Here is a 16,904-nt window from a genome sequence, read left to right as displayed (position 1 = left end):
ATGTAGCACTGCTCCGAAATCAAACTCCCAAAGCGTGCCGCCCTGCCCGTTTCCCTGCAAATCCGGAGAAAGAAAGACAGCGACACCGTTTTCTGGGGATCTCCGCGACCGCAAAAAAAAAAAAAAAAAAAAAAAAAAATCGCTGACAAAGGCGAGGTCTTCTTAGGAACGCGTGCCACCACCCTCCGGAAAAAACGAGCGGACACGCGAGCGCGCCCCCTGGCACCCGCGTGGAGTGCTAGCGCTGAGGAATGTCGGTCCTAGGTTCGCGTCCCGTCCGTGCGTCCGAGCGAGCGAGCGAGACAGCTGCTGCAGCCGACGGTTGGCATTTAACAGCTCGGCGTATATATACGTATTCCTTGCTCTTCTTCCGTTCAGCGGAGCATGCGAACGCTCTTCTTCATCGTCATTTCCTCCTTGTTCCACTCGTTTTCAGCCGCATTTCGGGCGCATGCCACGGCATGTGCCAGACTCTAAAAATAAGCGCCAAAAATGAGCACTCTTTCTCTCTCTCCGACGTCGCTCGTTGCCGCATAGTCATCCCATCTCCGCCGCCTCCATGCGTTTTCTCGGATTCGAGAAGAGAGTCGCGGCTGAAAGAGAGAGAGAGAGAAAGAAAAAAAGCCTTCCGAGTTAAGACCAAAAGACGCAGAATACGCACACATCTCGTGCTTCGCGCGCCACCTCTCGGCTTTCCCTGCCGGAAGGACTTCTTTGCAGATCGCTGTGGCGCGGGGACGATTACTGCACTTTGGCTGTTGATATGAATCTTTCTCTCGCTCGTTTTACGCTCGCGCAACATTCCGCAGCACGCGTTCACATAATGTGGCTCCCCGACCGCGCGGACTGAGTCGTCAGTCACGCCTCATTTTTGACATGTGTGCGAACGTAAAGCGTGCGTCTTACTTTATGAATAACAAAGTTATCTCATTCGTTTCGAGCTCCGAAAGAAGAAGAAAACGCGTAATGTGCAATGGCATCAGGTCCCTTCATAATTTTGGTTGTCTGTTTGTTAACGACGTAGATGAATCTTTAGTGCAATAAAACTGCCTATAGTTGTTTCCCCATTCGCAATATCAGCGATTTTAATTTCCTAGTCACCGTTTTTATGGACTTTTTTTTCAATTATTCGTGGCAGGACACTGTTAAATCCACCCCTTTGTTTCGACTTCATACGTATGAGTCCGCATTTACGGGAGCCTTTCGTGCTAAAACTGTTTGCAAAGCAGAAACCTCTGAGCAATTCTGAAGTCAGATATATCGACATTGCTGAAGTCGATTAGCCAATGACCGAGGACAGTCATGCAAACGAGAGGCTCTGGAAATTAGTGTTTCTTTATCGGTTGTAGAATTGTTGCCCTTTCCACCTTCTGACAAATTCATCTTTTCAGTTATGTAATGTCGTGGCATAAGTTGTACGTCGACTTTGAGTCGTACTCAAATAAAACTGGTAGATTACTAAATCACTAGTGAGTGGGATTCATTGAAGACAGCGCTGATATTATAAGAACGGCCAGCCAACTAACGGCCAGTTTTTAGCTAGTTCTAGCTGACATTAACCACTTGTGGCAGTATGCGATTATGTGGTAGATAAATTCGGTCAGATATTATCGTCGACAATTTCAAGATTGTATGGTGTTACTGGAAGGGCGTAGAAGCGACCCAGGAAGACAGAGATAAGTAGAAGTTCTCAACGCGATCAAGACTTGTCCATTTCTGCATTGGCGCCTTCGTCACAACCTCCGAGAAACAAACCTCGGGCCTAGCCGACAAATCTACCTTGATGGTTGTATCCGTGGGTCCTTTAATCATTCTCCTAGACTTTTTGAACGAATGAATGTGTTCGTGTGTTTTAGGGGTGAAGCTCCTTAAGATCGAAGCGCGTCCGCTGGCGTTCGCCGTAGCCAAACACATGCAAAGTACCCAGTATACGCCATGATGATGGCGATGACGCTGATGACGATGATCATCACGGACAACAACTGGCTTGTGCAATATATGATGTCTCGAGATCATCTACGACGCCTTTCGCATGATTGGAAACAACCATTAGGTGAACGTATACACAGATCTTGTCTTTGCCAACTTCGTGCTAGATGTTATACAACAAAGCAGTAATATTGCAGGCAAAACGAAATTCACAACTCAACACAAGATACCATTTGTGAACTATAAACCTCGTATTTAACTGTACACCGCTTTGTCACTCATTTACAAGCGTGAGTGTTCAATGTCACGGGTGATTTACGGTAACACCGAACGCTCTCACTGCTTCGCCCGCTCACCATCATTCTCTACGTGTACAGGCCGTGATTTTCTCATTCGCTTTTCGTATTATGCCAAGGGACGAGCTTCAGAGGCAAAGCTGAGCCAGATGTCCCCATATGAGCTTCCGTCCACCTGCCCGTCCGCTGCTCGTACATAATCAACGCTCCCATCTCTTCGAGCAGCATCCGTCCGTCACAAGTGGGCTGCAAACCGAGTCGTTGCATGAGGCTGACTTCAAAGTCACGTGCCAGGAATCGTCGACGGCGGGAACACCAGCGACGCATCGCGGTAGGCCCGTTTTAGCGAAAGAAGCAGAAAACACAATATTCCCGCTCAGTTTTTCAACACCATAAGTCACCCCAACGCTGCTGCACATTCGCACAGACGACGCAGCTGCGTTTTACACCCCTCTTTCCTCCATCTTTTATTACCAGCGCTACGTGCGCGAACACTGTACGTTATTTCATCTGTACGCCCCACAGATCGCATGCGTACGTCATCTTCCACAGTACCGTGCACTATTAGGAGTGGCATTTCTTCATAATCGTTTAGTTTCTTACTCTACTATAGGTCGCAGTTGGGAAGTGTTGGTTGTGGTCTGTAATTAGTGGTTAATGCAGTAACAGTTAGTCAAAGAGCAGCGACTCGCAGGGTGAACTGTTGGGAAAACCACCGTGTATAGATTTTTCTATGCGATACATGATAAGCCCAGGCACTTGCTACACATGAACTGGCCATGCTTCAACGACCATTGGCCCCGAGCCATTCCATTTCGTGCACTGTTCCGAGTCATTCCAATGGTTGTAGTCCGTAGCATGCACAACGCATGGACGCACCATAGGACGCATTGTGAAGCCGAATAATTAGATTCATAGTTCATCAAAAACTGGCTCTCTCTCTACGTCTACAGCGGTGCACGGAACTAATGAAAACGCGCACGGACGGCGCACCATATGGACGCGCAAATGAATCGTCGGCGGTGGTGCGCGTTAGCACGCGCCGGCTGTCTTCGAAGAAGCGGGGAGAGACGTTCTTGTAGCGGGGGAGGCGACACGGAGCAAAAGCGAAGGACTGCGGGGTACGCGACGTTTTTTTTTTCTTCTTTAATAACAGTTTGCACAAGCGGCGTCCCAGCGCGCGAAGTTTTTAGCGGAAAAGAAATGGAAGGAAACGTCAGGTCTGTGGAGCAGGATGCGAACCAGGGGCTGCGGAACGGCAGAGCTTGCTCGCGCGACACCCCCTGGTCGTTATGGCCCGCTGAGGTTTCTAAGACGGCGACGGACGAACACTGCGAGGGTGACACCGAGAGCGCAGACGCATGGTATTCGTCTAAGTTGCCTGTTCCTTTCTTTACTTTTTTTCATTTTACGCGAAACTTTTTTTTTTCGTGAACGCGGCGGAAAGTTGGGCGAGTTGGTTCGGATTCATACATAGATTCATACTTGTATTGGCACCAAAAGAGTACCACAAAAGAAAGATGTAAGTCAGGACGACGCTCGACCAACAGATTTTTTATTCAGAAACTCCCTATTTATTAAACGCTTATTCCCGATAACCCTCAACATGATCTCATGAACTCGCTTGAATATTGCTTAAACAGCACATTAAGCCAGCGCGTTTCCTCCACAGAACACTGATAAGATGGGGTTTAACGTCCCAAAACCACCATATGATTATGAGAGACGCCGTAGTGGAGGGCTCCGCAAATTTCACCACCTGTGTTTCTTTAACGTGCACCCAAATCTGAGCACACGGGCCTACAACATTTCCGCCTCCATCGGAAATGCAGCCGCCACAGCCGGGATTTGATCCCGCGACCTGCGGGTCAGCAGCCGAGTACCTTAGCCACCAGAACACCGCGGCGGGGCCTCCACGGAACGCTATCTCGGTTGCTTGCAAACTAATCGAAGGATGGCTGATCCAACTAGATCCTAGCCTTTTTCGATCCTCTATATGAACCCATGAAACAAAGCTGACTTTGCTTCTACTTCTGCTAGCGCGCTGCCGAATGGCTCGCAAACCGAAAATAGAAAAGGAAACCAGTGATCACGTGACCAATTAAGTAACCTTGGGCTGACACAAATGCCCGCTCCTCAAGCCATTGGTATTAGGCCACAGCAGCGCCTCGGCCACAGTCGCGTGCACACTTCTGTAGTGTGATTGCCGAGTTTCTAGCGCTAAAGTTTTAAGACGATCAACGGTAGCACTATACGAAGCGTATCCGAAAGCACGTTATACACGTGAGAGCGCTTGCACACGACATTTATTCTTGTAGCGCTACGCAATATATTGATAGCCTCGCATCCCAGGTATATGTCAACATAGCCGTGCGTATAGAGTTCTCTATTAGGAGCATCAAACTTTCATCGTAGCGGCCCTCCGCTCTTCTCGACATTCAGAGAGCTATAGCGCATGCTTGTACTCCCTTCGAAATTTTGGGTCTAGTTGAACGATGATGCCCGTAAGCCCATTCTGTTATTCCCGATTCCGTAGTGCACGAAATTAGCTGTTTCCGTGTGCTATGGAGAGTAGCGTTACTAGAATAGTAACGTTGGTCGAGGGGCACTTATTACGGTTTTCTTAGTGGAATTCTTGGCTTCTCACGCATTCACATTCTAACAGAATGTAGTTCTACGTAACGGCTGGTCTCTCACCAACTTTGCCAGCTTCTGTACTGACTCGCTTGCACTCAACTTGCTTAATTCGGTGTTAAGCAGTTCCTTAAGTGAACCAGCATAGGTAACAGATCGCTTCAGCAATCCTGTGAGTTTCCTGCAGTGAATCCCCCTTGTGTTCATTGCAGGTCTTCAAAAAGTTCATTATGGTCCCTTTGTAGGATCGTCGTCAAGGTTATTATCCTGCACTGTTGTGCTGTCCACCGTATGCGGTCGGTAGCAGGGCAGCGAAGCCTCTGAGCCGCAGCGGCCGATGTGCAGGAAAGGGTGAAAGCTACGCTGTACACGAAAACTACAGCCCGAATGAACGAGTTTTCCTTTCGGTTTTTCGATTTGAATCCTGCCAGGCATCGCTGCAACAAGGCGGTCATAACGCGAACGACCCAAATGTGCATGCCACGTAGACGTATACCTCGAGTCGCTCGTAAACCAGAGGAGGTATCCATCAAGAAATCCCAGCCGCTCGTATATAGAACATAGCAGAACTAGCTGCGCTGCGCAAAAGGATCCTTTCTGCGATAGACAAACGAGTGAAGGTACCTTTAGCCTTACAGCCGTGTTGAGGCGGCAAATGCGACGAAGCGACTCAAGGGCGGCTATAAATCGTAACAAGCTATAGGTGTACGACGCACGGCACGGCACAACACAGAGAGAGAAGTCGCGCCCGTAACAATACGAGCTGCAAACAGCGCGAACTCCGCGGTAAACCTTCCCCTGGTTCGCATTCTAATGACGTCACTCGAAGCTATCATCCCGAAAACGCAGAGATAAGTTCATATATAGTCACGTTCCGTTTATGTCCCCGCTTGTTCACGTTTCATCGATCTGCTTGTTCGGTTCCGTGCTATATAGTGCGGGCTGCAGAGATTCGTCCTCCGTGGTGTGGCCTGATGTGCTGCGAACTCTATGCAAGAACCCACTCTAATGTGAAATTCAGACTACGATACTGGATCTATACTACACACAACCGCTCGTAGCGAAAGCGCACTCGTTCAAATCATGGAGTTTCATTTTATTAGAGAGAAACCTGGCGCTGGATATGAGAGCTGCAACACTTCACCAAACACGCGAATGATAGGTAGCACGCGCATGGTTTAGAACCATCCCTCTTGATTCGTTCTTTTGGCTCTATGTGGCCAGCAGTCGCTTTTGCCGCAAGGCGAAAATCAAGAGAATTCAACCGTGCCACTTCACAACCGCGACCTCTTTAGGCTGAAGCAAGTTGGCTCACTGAGTTTAAAAACAAGCCATTCTTTTGTGCGAAACAAAAGGCAACCCACATAAATAGACAAAGCTACGAGTGCATTTAAAGCCACAAGCACAAAGACTAAGTGAATACATGTACTACCCACAATTCCAATGGTGTCTGAACGATCGCAGCGCCACAGTTTTCTCTAAATATTGTATGTGTACGGAGGAAAAGAAAAACACTACGCCCCAGTGGGGTACTGTCATGACTGAAAGAGCTGAGCGCAAGCTGTTCGTGCGGGCTCATGCGATTGCTTGTGCCGGTATTCCCCTCTCGCCTTTATCGTCCATAAATCTCCTTCTCAAATGCTACTTGTCAATAATAGACCTCGTTCCACAGGAAACTTTATAGTTTCAGTGATGGCGAACGACCGACTCACCAGCCTTCCGTCACTTTAAGCTGTTTCGCCACTGTATTGATGATGTCGGTGACTACGGGTGTCGTTTAAGGTGCACGTACCTGGTGGACGAACACGTCGGGGCCGCCGTCGTACGGGGTGATGAAGCCCCAACCTTTGGCCACGTTGAACCACTTGCACTTGCCCCGGCGCCGTGCATCTGCGCCGACGACGCCGCCTGGCGGAGGGGACAAGGCTGCTCCACCCCCGCTCCCTGGAACAAAAGAAGGACCGCAAGGGGGCGTCAACGTACGCAATGTGGCGACCAATGAGGTTATACTAAAGTATAACCTCCCTGATGGCGACGAACGTATACGGCCTAACGCTTTCGTTAGGCTTAGTAACGCAAAAAATGTAAACGTGTGGTGCGTTGAGCTGATCTATCGCACATTTGTAACAACAACAACAAAAAAAAACAGCGTCAAGTGAGATGACAAGCGAAGGAATGCACAGGATAAGTGCTCGTCCTGAGCTTTTCTTCGCTTACTTTTCGAATAGCGTACGCTAGGTTGGCGTTGGTTTCGCTCACCCGCTATTTGGGTGACTTAACGGGAGCCCGCAAGCGGTTGGCGTACGGCGCACGCGCAGTGGCGCGAAAAGCTAACGCAAAGCTTTGCGTACGCTATTCGAAAAGTGTTTCTTCCCTTGTGCTTCGTTTTTTCTTGTCAATGGTTTTTTAATGACAAAATAGTAATGCAAGAAAAAAAAAGGGACAGAGGAATACGACGACTGCAATGCTCACATACCAAGTCCCGCGTAACTAACTGCACGCGTCCGAGCAGTCTAGCTTGGCTTAGTTTTCTAGTTCATGTTATTCCTCAACACGACAATGCATAAACAATTTATACGTACCGTATCAGATGTACGAAAGTATGTAATTTCTCTTTTCCAATGATCAGTCATCACGAGCAGGAGTCTCAAACACGTGATAAGTACGTGTGCTAGATAGGCTTAACTGGTCTGAAGCATTGTTTTCGTGAGGCACATGAAGTAGTAGCAGTGTGTTCCAGGTATAACTGTGAAACAAAACAAAAAATCACAACATATTCACGGAGTAAATGATTAGTGGAGCGAAGCATGGGAGGGTTTCATGGGTAAACCGTGAACGTTCCGTCCTATGACGGACGCCAACGCAGGACTAACCCACACCATAAAGAGCTACGCCCCTAAAACTGCATTTCCGAGTCGCATCCAGGTTTTAGTCAGGCGACCGCTATCGAGATGTTGGAAACCTGGCGCCAAATATCCTTCACAAATGAGACGCGCATGGCTATGGAAGAGATTTACTTTTTTTTTTCAAATAATAAGGTTAGCTGATCATTTCTACAAAATGCCCCCAGTAAGGCCGCGTTCACACTGAGCATTCCGGCCGCCGAAAGTGCTCCGAATCTGGTTCGGCGGTGGCGAGATCCGCCGAAAGGGCCCTCTCCGCGCCGATCGCTCTCGGACCGATTTTTGCGGCGTCTGCCGCCGAATCGGTCACAGCGGACCAACAGTAGCGCTAGTCAAGGAATTTCGAAAAATGGCGGCCAAGCCCTACCCACTTGTTATGCCGCAGTGCACGTAACTGAATGTTGAAACCAACGGGAGTTTAACCTACTCTGTGCCTACTTCGCCTCCGTATTTCGTGAAAGAGGTGACCGAGCTTGCTGTTGGCGTGACCGAGCTTGTTGCGGTCTTGCAGAGCAAAACGAAACCACCAACGCCGCTGGCGTCGGTGGTTTTTTCTGCTCTTCGTGCATTACAAGACAGCCACTTGCCAGCAAAGTAAGCAGTACTGTCTTTTCTTGCTTCCTGCGTACGAGAATCATCGAAGTATACACTACCACATATCGTAGTGACATTTGCGAGCCGTGACAACAACCGGGTGACAGCGCATCCATCCCGCGTTCGCCCGGTGGTGGATGGCATATTCGGCGGCTCGGGCGCGTCCAGTGCGAACAACGCTGCGTTTCGGCGGCAGGGTAATTTCGGTCACTGTAGAAAGCGGATGTTTCAGTGTGAACTAGGCTTAAAGGTTCTTTTCCTGCCGCGAAGTAGACGCGAGATATCCTTGGTAATGTAGCTCGGCGGGGAAGGGGGGGGGGAGGAAGTATTTGACAGGACACATCCAATAATTATGAGCAAGCGGTATTACATTTCTGTAGGGTAACTGCAGGTGGGAAGCCTGATTTGCACTTAGTAGTGGGTGTGATTAAGAGGACCTCGCTCTTCTACACATCACTTGGTGTTAAAGCCCAGGGCTATGCGAGGAAGTACGCAGCACAGGGCCTCGCCGTTCTACCACACCATCGTAACAGCCCCAACTGCCCGTCCACGCCCCGTCGTGCGGTGTTTACAGTCGAAAAACACAGAGGGGAAGAGGGGGAGAGAAAAACGGAGTAAGGGAAAGAACAGTTTGGCTCAGCGCGAATGGCGTTGGGCGCTTTCCCACGATGCTGGCATCGGTCTCCAACTGCCCCCCTATAACCCATGGCTCGTATTCCAAAGAGCAGGCATCCGCCGGCTCGGGGCTCTCTTATTCTTACGGGCGCAGGCAGATCCTCAAGTGCGCTGATATTTCGTTAGAGGTGGAGGGGTGCAGTACAATCTCCGATTTGTATACGGCGCAAGACCTCGGTTACCGGAGACGAGTTTTGGGGCCCGACCCTCAGGAAAACGTGACCTGTCGTCGGCACCATCCATTCCTGTCTCAAGACCATGAAGCTGTACGGCGTAACTCAAGCCCGGTCCTACACGTTCCGCCTAAGAGTATAACTGAACTCTGGGGTTGTTCAGTTGGCCTAAACATAACAGGCCGACATGGTGCACGGGGAAAGCCTGCGCTCGTACACTCCACGTCCCAAGACGATGACGCTCCGCAGCATAACTCATGCCCGGCCTTACCCCGAACCTATACCATCCCTGTTCTTACCCACCTCCTTCCCTGCTCCGACCCTTGCTGAACCAAAGTGAGCCAGTGAGGCGCACTGGCTGAAGTGAATTTGAGGCCCCTCATCTAGAGTGTTGAACAAGTGCCATTTCACCTGAGTGTCACTGGCGCTGTCTCGCCAATAAGAAGGGAGGTGGGCGGTGAGTCAACTATACTTTATGTACGTCTGTGTTTGTGTTTGTATGTGCGCGTTTGTGCATGAGCACAGAAAGCACCGTGAGAAGCACAACTAAACAGGACACACAGGAAACGCCCCGCCGCGGTGGTCTAGTGGCTAAGGTACTCGGCTGCTGACCCGCAGGTCGCGGAATCGAATCCCAACAGGAAACAACTGACAAGCACAGGCGCACACTAACAACTGGTTTTATTGAAGGCAGATCCACACCTCTATACATCCACCAGCTGTGCTTGCGCACCGTCACTACAAGCAATATAGATTTAAAAAGTCAAACAAGGCGCGAGAAAAAAAAAAGGGGGGGGGGGGAGGTTCAGCACTGTACAAATCAATGGAAGAGTCGCTCACGAACTTGTCACTTGCTTTCCTAATAAACAATGCTTCTGATGTTTCGCGAGCCATTTTTCGTCTACATCTGCCTCGGGTTTATGAAAATCGGTACCGCGGTTCACAATGCGAGCACGCCATGAAGCGGTCAGCGAGGTGACTTCTCTGCTGCTCATTCAGATTTCTTTCGTTTTCCCCCGAGTCGGTCATCGAGGCAGTACACCGTCTGGCGGAACTCGGCCAACAGTCAACTATTTTAAAGCTTTATATGAGCAGTACGACTATGGACCGAGCTACTCATTGTGCAGGAATGACAAAGAAGACAACGCGACCCGGCCCGTGACATTCTAGCCAGCAAACACCACCACATCAGTTTTCCGCCGGCATGCGCTGTTTGTGTATGTAGGCGCGGGCCAAGCCAACCAAGCAGCAGCCATGCGTTCGCTCTATCAGCTACTCCCGTCTCGGTTGACTCTGCCGACAATGAAACGTGTGCACCAGATGAATTTGGCGGACATTGTAACCCTTGCTTAGAACACAGGCCTTCCTCCTCTACGTGCGAAACACACACGCACACACACACACACACACACACACACACACACACACACACACACACACACACACACACACACACACACACACACACACGCGTGGTTTATGAAACGTGACACTCCGTGAAAGTACTCTAGTGACGTAATCAAAGGCGCCTCGGTGGAAGAGGTCTGCGCCCTATGTCGCATGCTCGCTCGCTCACTGCGAGAAGACCACGATAATGACGTGAGTCACGAAAAAGAAAGTTGGCCCAGGGTCGCAAGGCGCGCGCGGACGCGAATAAGCAGTGAGTCAACGAGGCATTGCAAAAAAAAAAAAAAAACGCGGCGGGGTGAGCAGACGGCGACCGTCGGGATTTTCTGCGAAGGAGTCAACGTTTTGTTGACGGCGGCAGAAACACAGTTGTCTCACACCTCTCTTTCTTGCCTTTAGAGAACCCTTCAAGAACGACGTGAAACAGTGGAACGATATGAACGACAGCTACAAAAAAAAAAAAAACGCGAATCCTGCGTCACTCTTTCCATCACGCACTCTTGGTTAATTCTTTTTCTTTAAAATTCATGAAATTCACGCGTAAGAACTACGAACGCGTTTTTAGGCACACTGGAATGGTTAGAAATAGTGACGTAAACTCAGACAGTTCGCGCCGGGAAGTGGGCTGCCTAATCTGTCCATGTAGCCATGAGCGTTAACTAACAGCGATAACTTGTTCCCCATCTGCATAGTTGGCTCTCGGTAAACTCGGGCTAGACAGCAGCGCCTCCATCTTGTTCTCTGCTTTGTTATTGAGTAGACATTGTCTGTGTAATCTTGTTACATCTGTAAATTCCCAGGCCATATGAATGGTTTTGTTCGCCAACTTACACTACTTGCAGTATCGTATCTGCCTTATGTTCTGGTATGCATCGAATTTAGCAAAGTGCCGCAAAGGTGTTTTTGTAATGCTTAAAATGTCATGGTCGTTTCTTCGCATTCTTCCATCTGGTTCTGGTGGTAGACGATTTCCTGGCCGAGTCACCCGGTGTACATGCGCTTCCGCAGCAACCTGAGCCGCTACTGCACATTAATTGCACATCATTGTACATTATTAATATTAATTTAGTACTACCTGTACGTTCACTTCACTGTGCACTAACTGCACGTTATTATTTCTTCGCACTACTCTGCATCAATTTGGCCTTATAGAGTTTAATGTACATGCACCTAAATCTGAGCATGTGCCGACACACACACACACACACACACACACACACGCACACACACACGCACACACACATGCACACACGCGCACACACATGTACACACGCGCACACACACATGCACAGACACACGCACACGCACCACTCTCTCTCACTTTTACGGGTCAAGCGTATATTGGACGTTCTGAGTCACGTACGATAAACTAAAGGAGAAAAGACAGGGATGGTGAACCGAGTAATGAGTACCGATCTCGCTCCGGTGGTGATTTAATTCGCAAGTACCATCCGCAACTGAGCCACGTTCAGCATTCACGTCATTAATTGTATATACCTGTACATCGTCGCTAAGACACCAGTCTCACATCTTGACGCACCTCGCCATAAACGATAGCAGCGCTATAACCCAGGTGCGAGAGGCCCCAAAGCAAAAAGCAGTGGAGCGACCAGCTCTATGCTGGCGAGGAGTGAGAAGGAGGGGAGCTCGGAGAAGACGCGCTGGCTGGTCTGACCGCCAGCCTTCCGGCCATTCGCGCGAGTGAACTTGGGAGCGCATACCACGAAACCAATTGCGTCACGAACTCTCCCTTGACCTTGCAATGGAACCGCGCCGTACCCGCACACTTATTAATGACGTATACATAACGCTGCCGTGTATGCTACTGGCGTGCGCACTCGTCCGCGCAGAGATTCCCGGGGGGACTCCGCCTAGTCACATGCAGCGTAATACGCGAAAGCCCCCTCGGGGCTTTGGGAGGAGGAAAGGGCTCGACGATGCCGATTGATGACGGAGGAATGCGCGGCCACGGCCAACTGCGCCACCACCGATATTTGCTTGTTTCAAGATTGCGATTGTAGCAGCAAACTTTTACCCCAGAAAACTTCCGGTCACCTCATTTACGAGCTCCTAACGTCGAAACTGAAAGCACGTTATCGCAGCAAGATGCCATGTTGGGCCAGTTGGATTACGTTCATAATTGAAAATTTTGCTGAAGCGCAATAAAAAAAAAAATAAATGGCAGATCCTAGGTACAGTGGGAATCGATGATATGCGAAGCACGAATGAAAAAGGTTGATATGTCACTTTAAAATCAGCACAACGTCATGAGGCGGAGCTTAATGATGCCGTACATGACTTTCGTGTCATGATTATCATGTTTGGATGTGTCGTTTACTTTCGTCATCTATTCACGTCAAGTGAGTCCAAATTCATTATAAGTGGAGCTAGCGAAACACCCGCGAGCAGGCCATGAGCGTGGTATGTTGTCATGTTCCTACATGCCACGCATCTCAGGATTATTATGTTTGCACCAGTGATATATTTTGTCATCCATTGGCATCACGTAACACTAAATTTGGTATATTTGGAGCTAGCAAAACGGCCGCGAGCGCATCACGAAGAGCCCTAATATACTCCAATGTAGCGTTGACGCGCGCGAACGCTGGGCACAGTGACGCTACAATAGCAAAACGCGAGCACTCTATAGTCTGACGCCAGGCGTGACCGGTGCGACCATCGGCGCGGCCCGACGGCAACCGGCGCGAAATGCTGCATTTCGTGCCGAAGCGTTACCCAGACAATACTGCGTGTCCCTCTTTTCGTGACGGAGGGACGCCGGACGCGCTGAAACGCGCATGCGTCAAAGCAACGCCGCGCGGCGCGCGCCTGCGAGTATACGGCAGGACCGGCGCCTGGCGCTGCAACACCGGCGTGACGCGACGAAATGAACGCCGGCAAGCACGCGCACCACGTCACGCCGAAATGTATTGGCGCCTTCACTGTGGAATGTAGTCATGTTCTCACATGACACGCATCTCATGATTATCATGTTTGCACCAGCCACATACCTTCGTCATCCTTTGACGTCACGTATTACCAAATTTGGCATATGTGAAGCTTGCAAAACGGCCGCGAGCGCATCACGAGTGTGGCATGTAGTCATGTTGTTACATGACACGCATTTCATGTTTATCATGTTTGCACGAGGATCATACCTTCATCATTCATTCACGTCCAGTAATACCAAATTTGGTATAAGTGAAGCTAGCGAAACGGCCGCCAACGCATTATGAGGGTGGCATGTAGTCATGTTGTTACATGACACGGCATCTCGTGATTATGATGTTGTACCAGCCACATACCTTCGTGATCCATTCACCTACCGTACTACCAAATTTAGTATATGTGACGCTAGCAAAACGGCCGCGAGTGCATCATGAGCGTGGCATGTAATCATGTTACATGACACGCATGTCATGATTTTCTTGTTATAGGTTTGTCCCTTGTGTTCGCCATGGAATCATGTCATACCATACCAGTTTTGCAACATGCCATGTGAACTAAACCACCGCAACAGCTGCAGGACCTTAAAATGTAAATCATGACATTAATGACATGAATATCATGATTTTCATGTTATGATTTGTGAAATATGTTTTTCATACATTCATCTTACGACATACCAAGTTTGGTATTGATACCATTATCAAAACGGCCAGGACAGCTAAAAGTCGTAGGCGGCTAGATAGATATGTAGGTAGATAGATACGCTCAAAGTCACCGAAGTTCGCTAAGAAATGTTTCGCATTTAAAAATCAGACGGACAAAAGATGCTGACAAGCACAGCGCTTGCTTAGGTTTCAGAGTGCGCTGGGTACCAGAAATATATCGCAGCAAGATGGCAAGTTGGGCCAGTTGGATGTCCTCGTCCAAGCGCTGTCCTTGTCAGCCTCTTCTGTCCGCCTGTTTTTCTAATGCGCACAGTTTTCAATTATAAACGTTATCAAGTTTTTTTCAAAAGTAAGGAAAAATATAGCTTTTTAGATAAAAAGAACGTGCACAAAGTTAAAAAGATTGCCTTGCAATTTTCATATAGCTCAAAATAAAACATTTATTTGAATATATCTTGCCAAACAAAGGAAAGATAGTGTAGGAAATCAGTGGGCTACTTTCCAATTGATTTGATTTGTATGTGTTACTTACTGTCTCAAAACCACAACACTCAAAAGAACGGAATACCTCAGGTGTCAAAGACAGGCACACTGTCTGAAAGTTCTGCGTCTGGGACGGCTTTAAGCTCTCCCGTAGTAGAGTACCCTGTGCTCTAAATCGTTACCCCCTTTTTCTAACCCCCCCCCCCCCTCAGCTCTCCCATAGTAGAGTACGAAGCACTCTAAATCATTAACCACTTAAACTAAACACCTCTCATATATATATAGTTGAGTACGAAGCACTCGAAATCGTTAAACACTTTTCCTAAATACTAACTTACCCGCTTTTTTTATGCTGCGCCCAAGCGTACGTACGAGGCCCGCGGGACGTACGGCTATATGCTCTCCCATAGTAGAGTACAAAGCACCCTAAATCGCTAATTACCCTTTCTGAAATAAACACACTCCAAATCATTAAACACTGTTTTTTCTAAACACACGCACACAACTTAAACTGTGTAATTAGCTCGAAGCCTCGTTCTTCAAGCGGACATCTTGCATCAGAAGTTACGTATTCTCCCTCGGGACGGCTGTCTGCTCTCCCATAGTAGAGTAACCTGGCACTCGAAATCGTTAAAACACTTTTTCCAAACGCGCTTTGCCCGCCGATGCATATCGGTGGGAGAGACCAGATGCCATCAAGTGTCTGTGTTTATAAACAGTGAAAAGGTCCACACTTGGTAAATCCTACGCTCGACGTTGCGCTGCTGAGGAAAATTAAACGTTATCGAAAGGTAACGCTTTAGGTGACTTGGACGGGAAACGCAGGGGACGAGCGCTAACTTTCAGCTGAATGTTTGGTGTAAGAAGAACAGGACGAGTACATCCGTACACGCGTAATCACGCCCTGTAAACGCACGTGAGAACGAGCCGCGTTCAAAAAGGCGAATTCAATTTTGTCCTGCCATGCTTCTTCCGTTTCGCCCGTCGTCCCTGTGCGCGCTAAATTTCGCGCATATTCCTTAGAACATTTCAGGAACATTATTGTTTTACAAGACCGTTTTTACAGTCGAACCAAAAGCGCAGTTCGTTGTAGTACCGCTGCTTTGGATGTTGAAAGCAGCATATCATCATACTTATGAAATTGGCAATCGTTTCTCGTTGATGTTCGGTGTCGTTGATATGCTTTTGTCGAAACCCAGATGTATCGATAAATTCCATATAGGGTGGTTTGATACAGTGATGATACGCGTGTTCGCCTCGTCTCGATATATTTGATACGGCCTTCACGACGAGCGTATCAGTTGTATTGGTAAAAAAAAAGTCAATTCTGATAAAAGCGAACAACCACAGCGGCAGTTCAGCAGCGAACCTGCATTTAAATCAGGCACTAATGTCTAGCTTAACGTCGCCAGCGATTATTCTCGCAAGTACGGAATGGAACGAGCGATGTGGCGACGTACTACAAGTATAGTGCCGGGAAAATACATGCGACCGCGTTCCGCCCGCATGAATCATATCGTATTATGCGAAGTACACGTTGCATAGATTATAGAACGATAGCATCCTTTCCGTGTACCACCTACTACATACCGCACGTTGCAACACGGCGTGCAAGGTTCACCTATCCGGCATAGCTCGAGTGATGAAGTACAGAGACGAAATCGTCCCAATGCGAACCTGTTCTCAGTGGCTGCTGAAGCGACCTCACGATGCGTCTTCTTATCTTGCTCGAATGCCTTTCTCAGGGGACAGGAAATGCCGATCGTGCATCTCCTCCAGAGGCTTCGTAACGAACCCTTTTTCACTTGAGCGGCATATTTAGAGAAATAATGAGGATTATTCTGGTGTAGTGATAGATGCGAAATATATCGCTGAGATTAAGTTTTAACTTTTCACTTTCAAGTGCCAAGAACCACGATTCGGAGCCAAGTTGAGAAAAGCATTGCCTTCGTAAAGCTTTTTTTTTTGTCACTTGGCCAACTTCCATTGCTAATAACAAGCCTGGCGACATAATTGGCAGGACTTCTTCCATACGAACGATCCGAGAATAAGTTTTCGCGAATGCGGGGATCCACGCCGTAGCGGGGATTCCCTCGCTAGTTTCAACCGCCTGAGGCCCTTTAAGGTGCACCCGAATTAAGAAAACGAGTGTCTTTTAGGGGCGAAGCTCTTGAGCCGTAGGTCATGCGTCCACGA

At 48.6% G+C, this 16,904-nt stretch overlaps 1 protein-coding gene across 4 annotated transcripts in view; it reads right to left on the bottom strand.

The window, feature by feature from the left end:
* The window catches only part of lin-28 (protein lin-28 homolog), a 196,658-nt gene that overhangs the window by 74,858 nt on the left and 104,896 nt on the right, over window positions 1–16,904 (bottom strand). For all 4 annotated transcript variants that reach the window (XM_075895450.1, XM_075895449.1, XM_037425507.2 and 1 more), the window contains one exon: window positions 6,652–6,803. In XM_075895450.1, coding sequence (XP_075751565.1) covers window positions 6,652–6,803 — 152 coding nt within the window. The remainder of the gene's footprint in view (window positions 1–6,651; window positions 6,804–16,904) is intronic.

The sequence above is a fragment of the Rhipicephalus microplus genome, chromosome 5 (genome assembly GCF_043290135.1).
Source record: "Rhipicephalus microplus isolate Deutch F79 chromosome 5, USDA_Rmic, whole genome shotgun sequence".
In the NCBI taxonomy this organism is placed as follows: Eukaryota; Metazoa; Arthropoda; class Arachnida; order Ixodida; family Ixodidae; genus Rhipicephalus; species Rhipicephalus microplus.
Note: the sequence above shows the minus strand (reverse complement) of the source record. Positions and strands in the feature narration are given on the sequence as shown.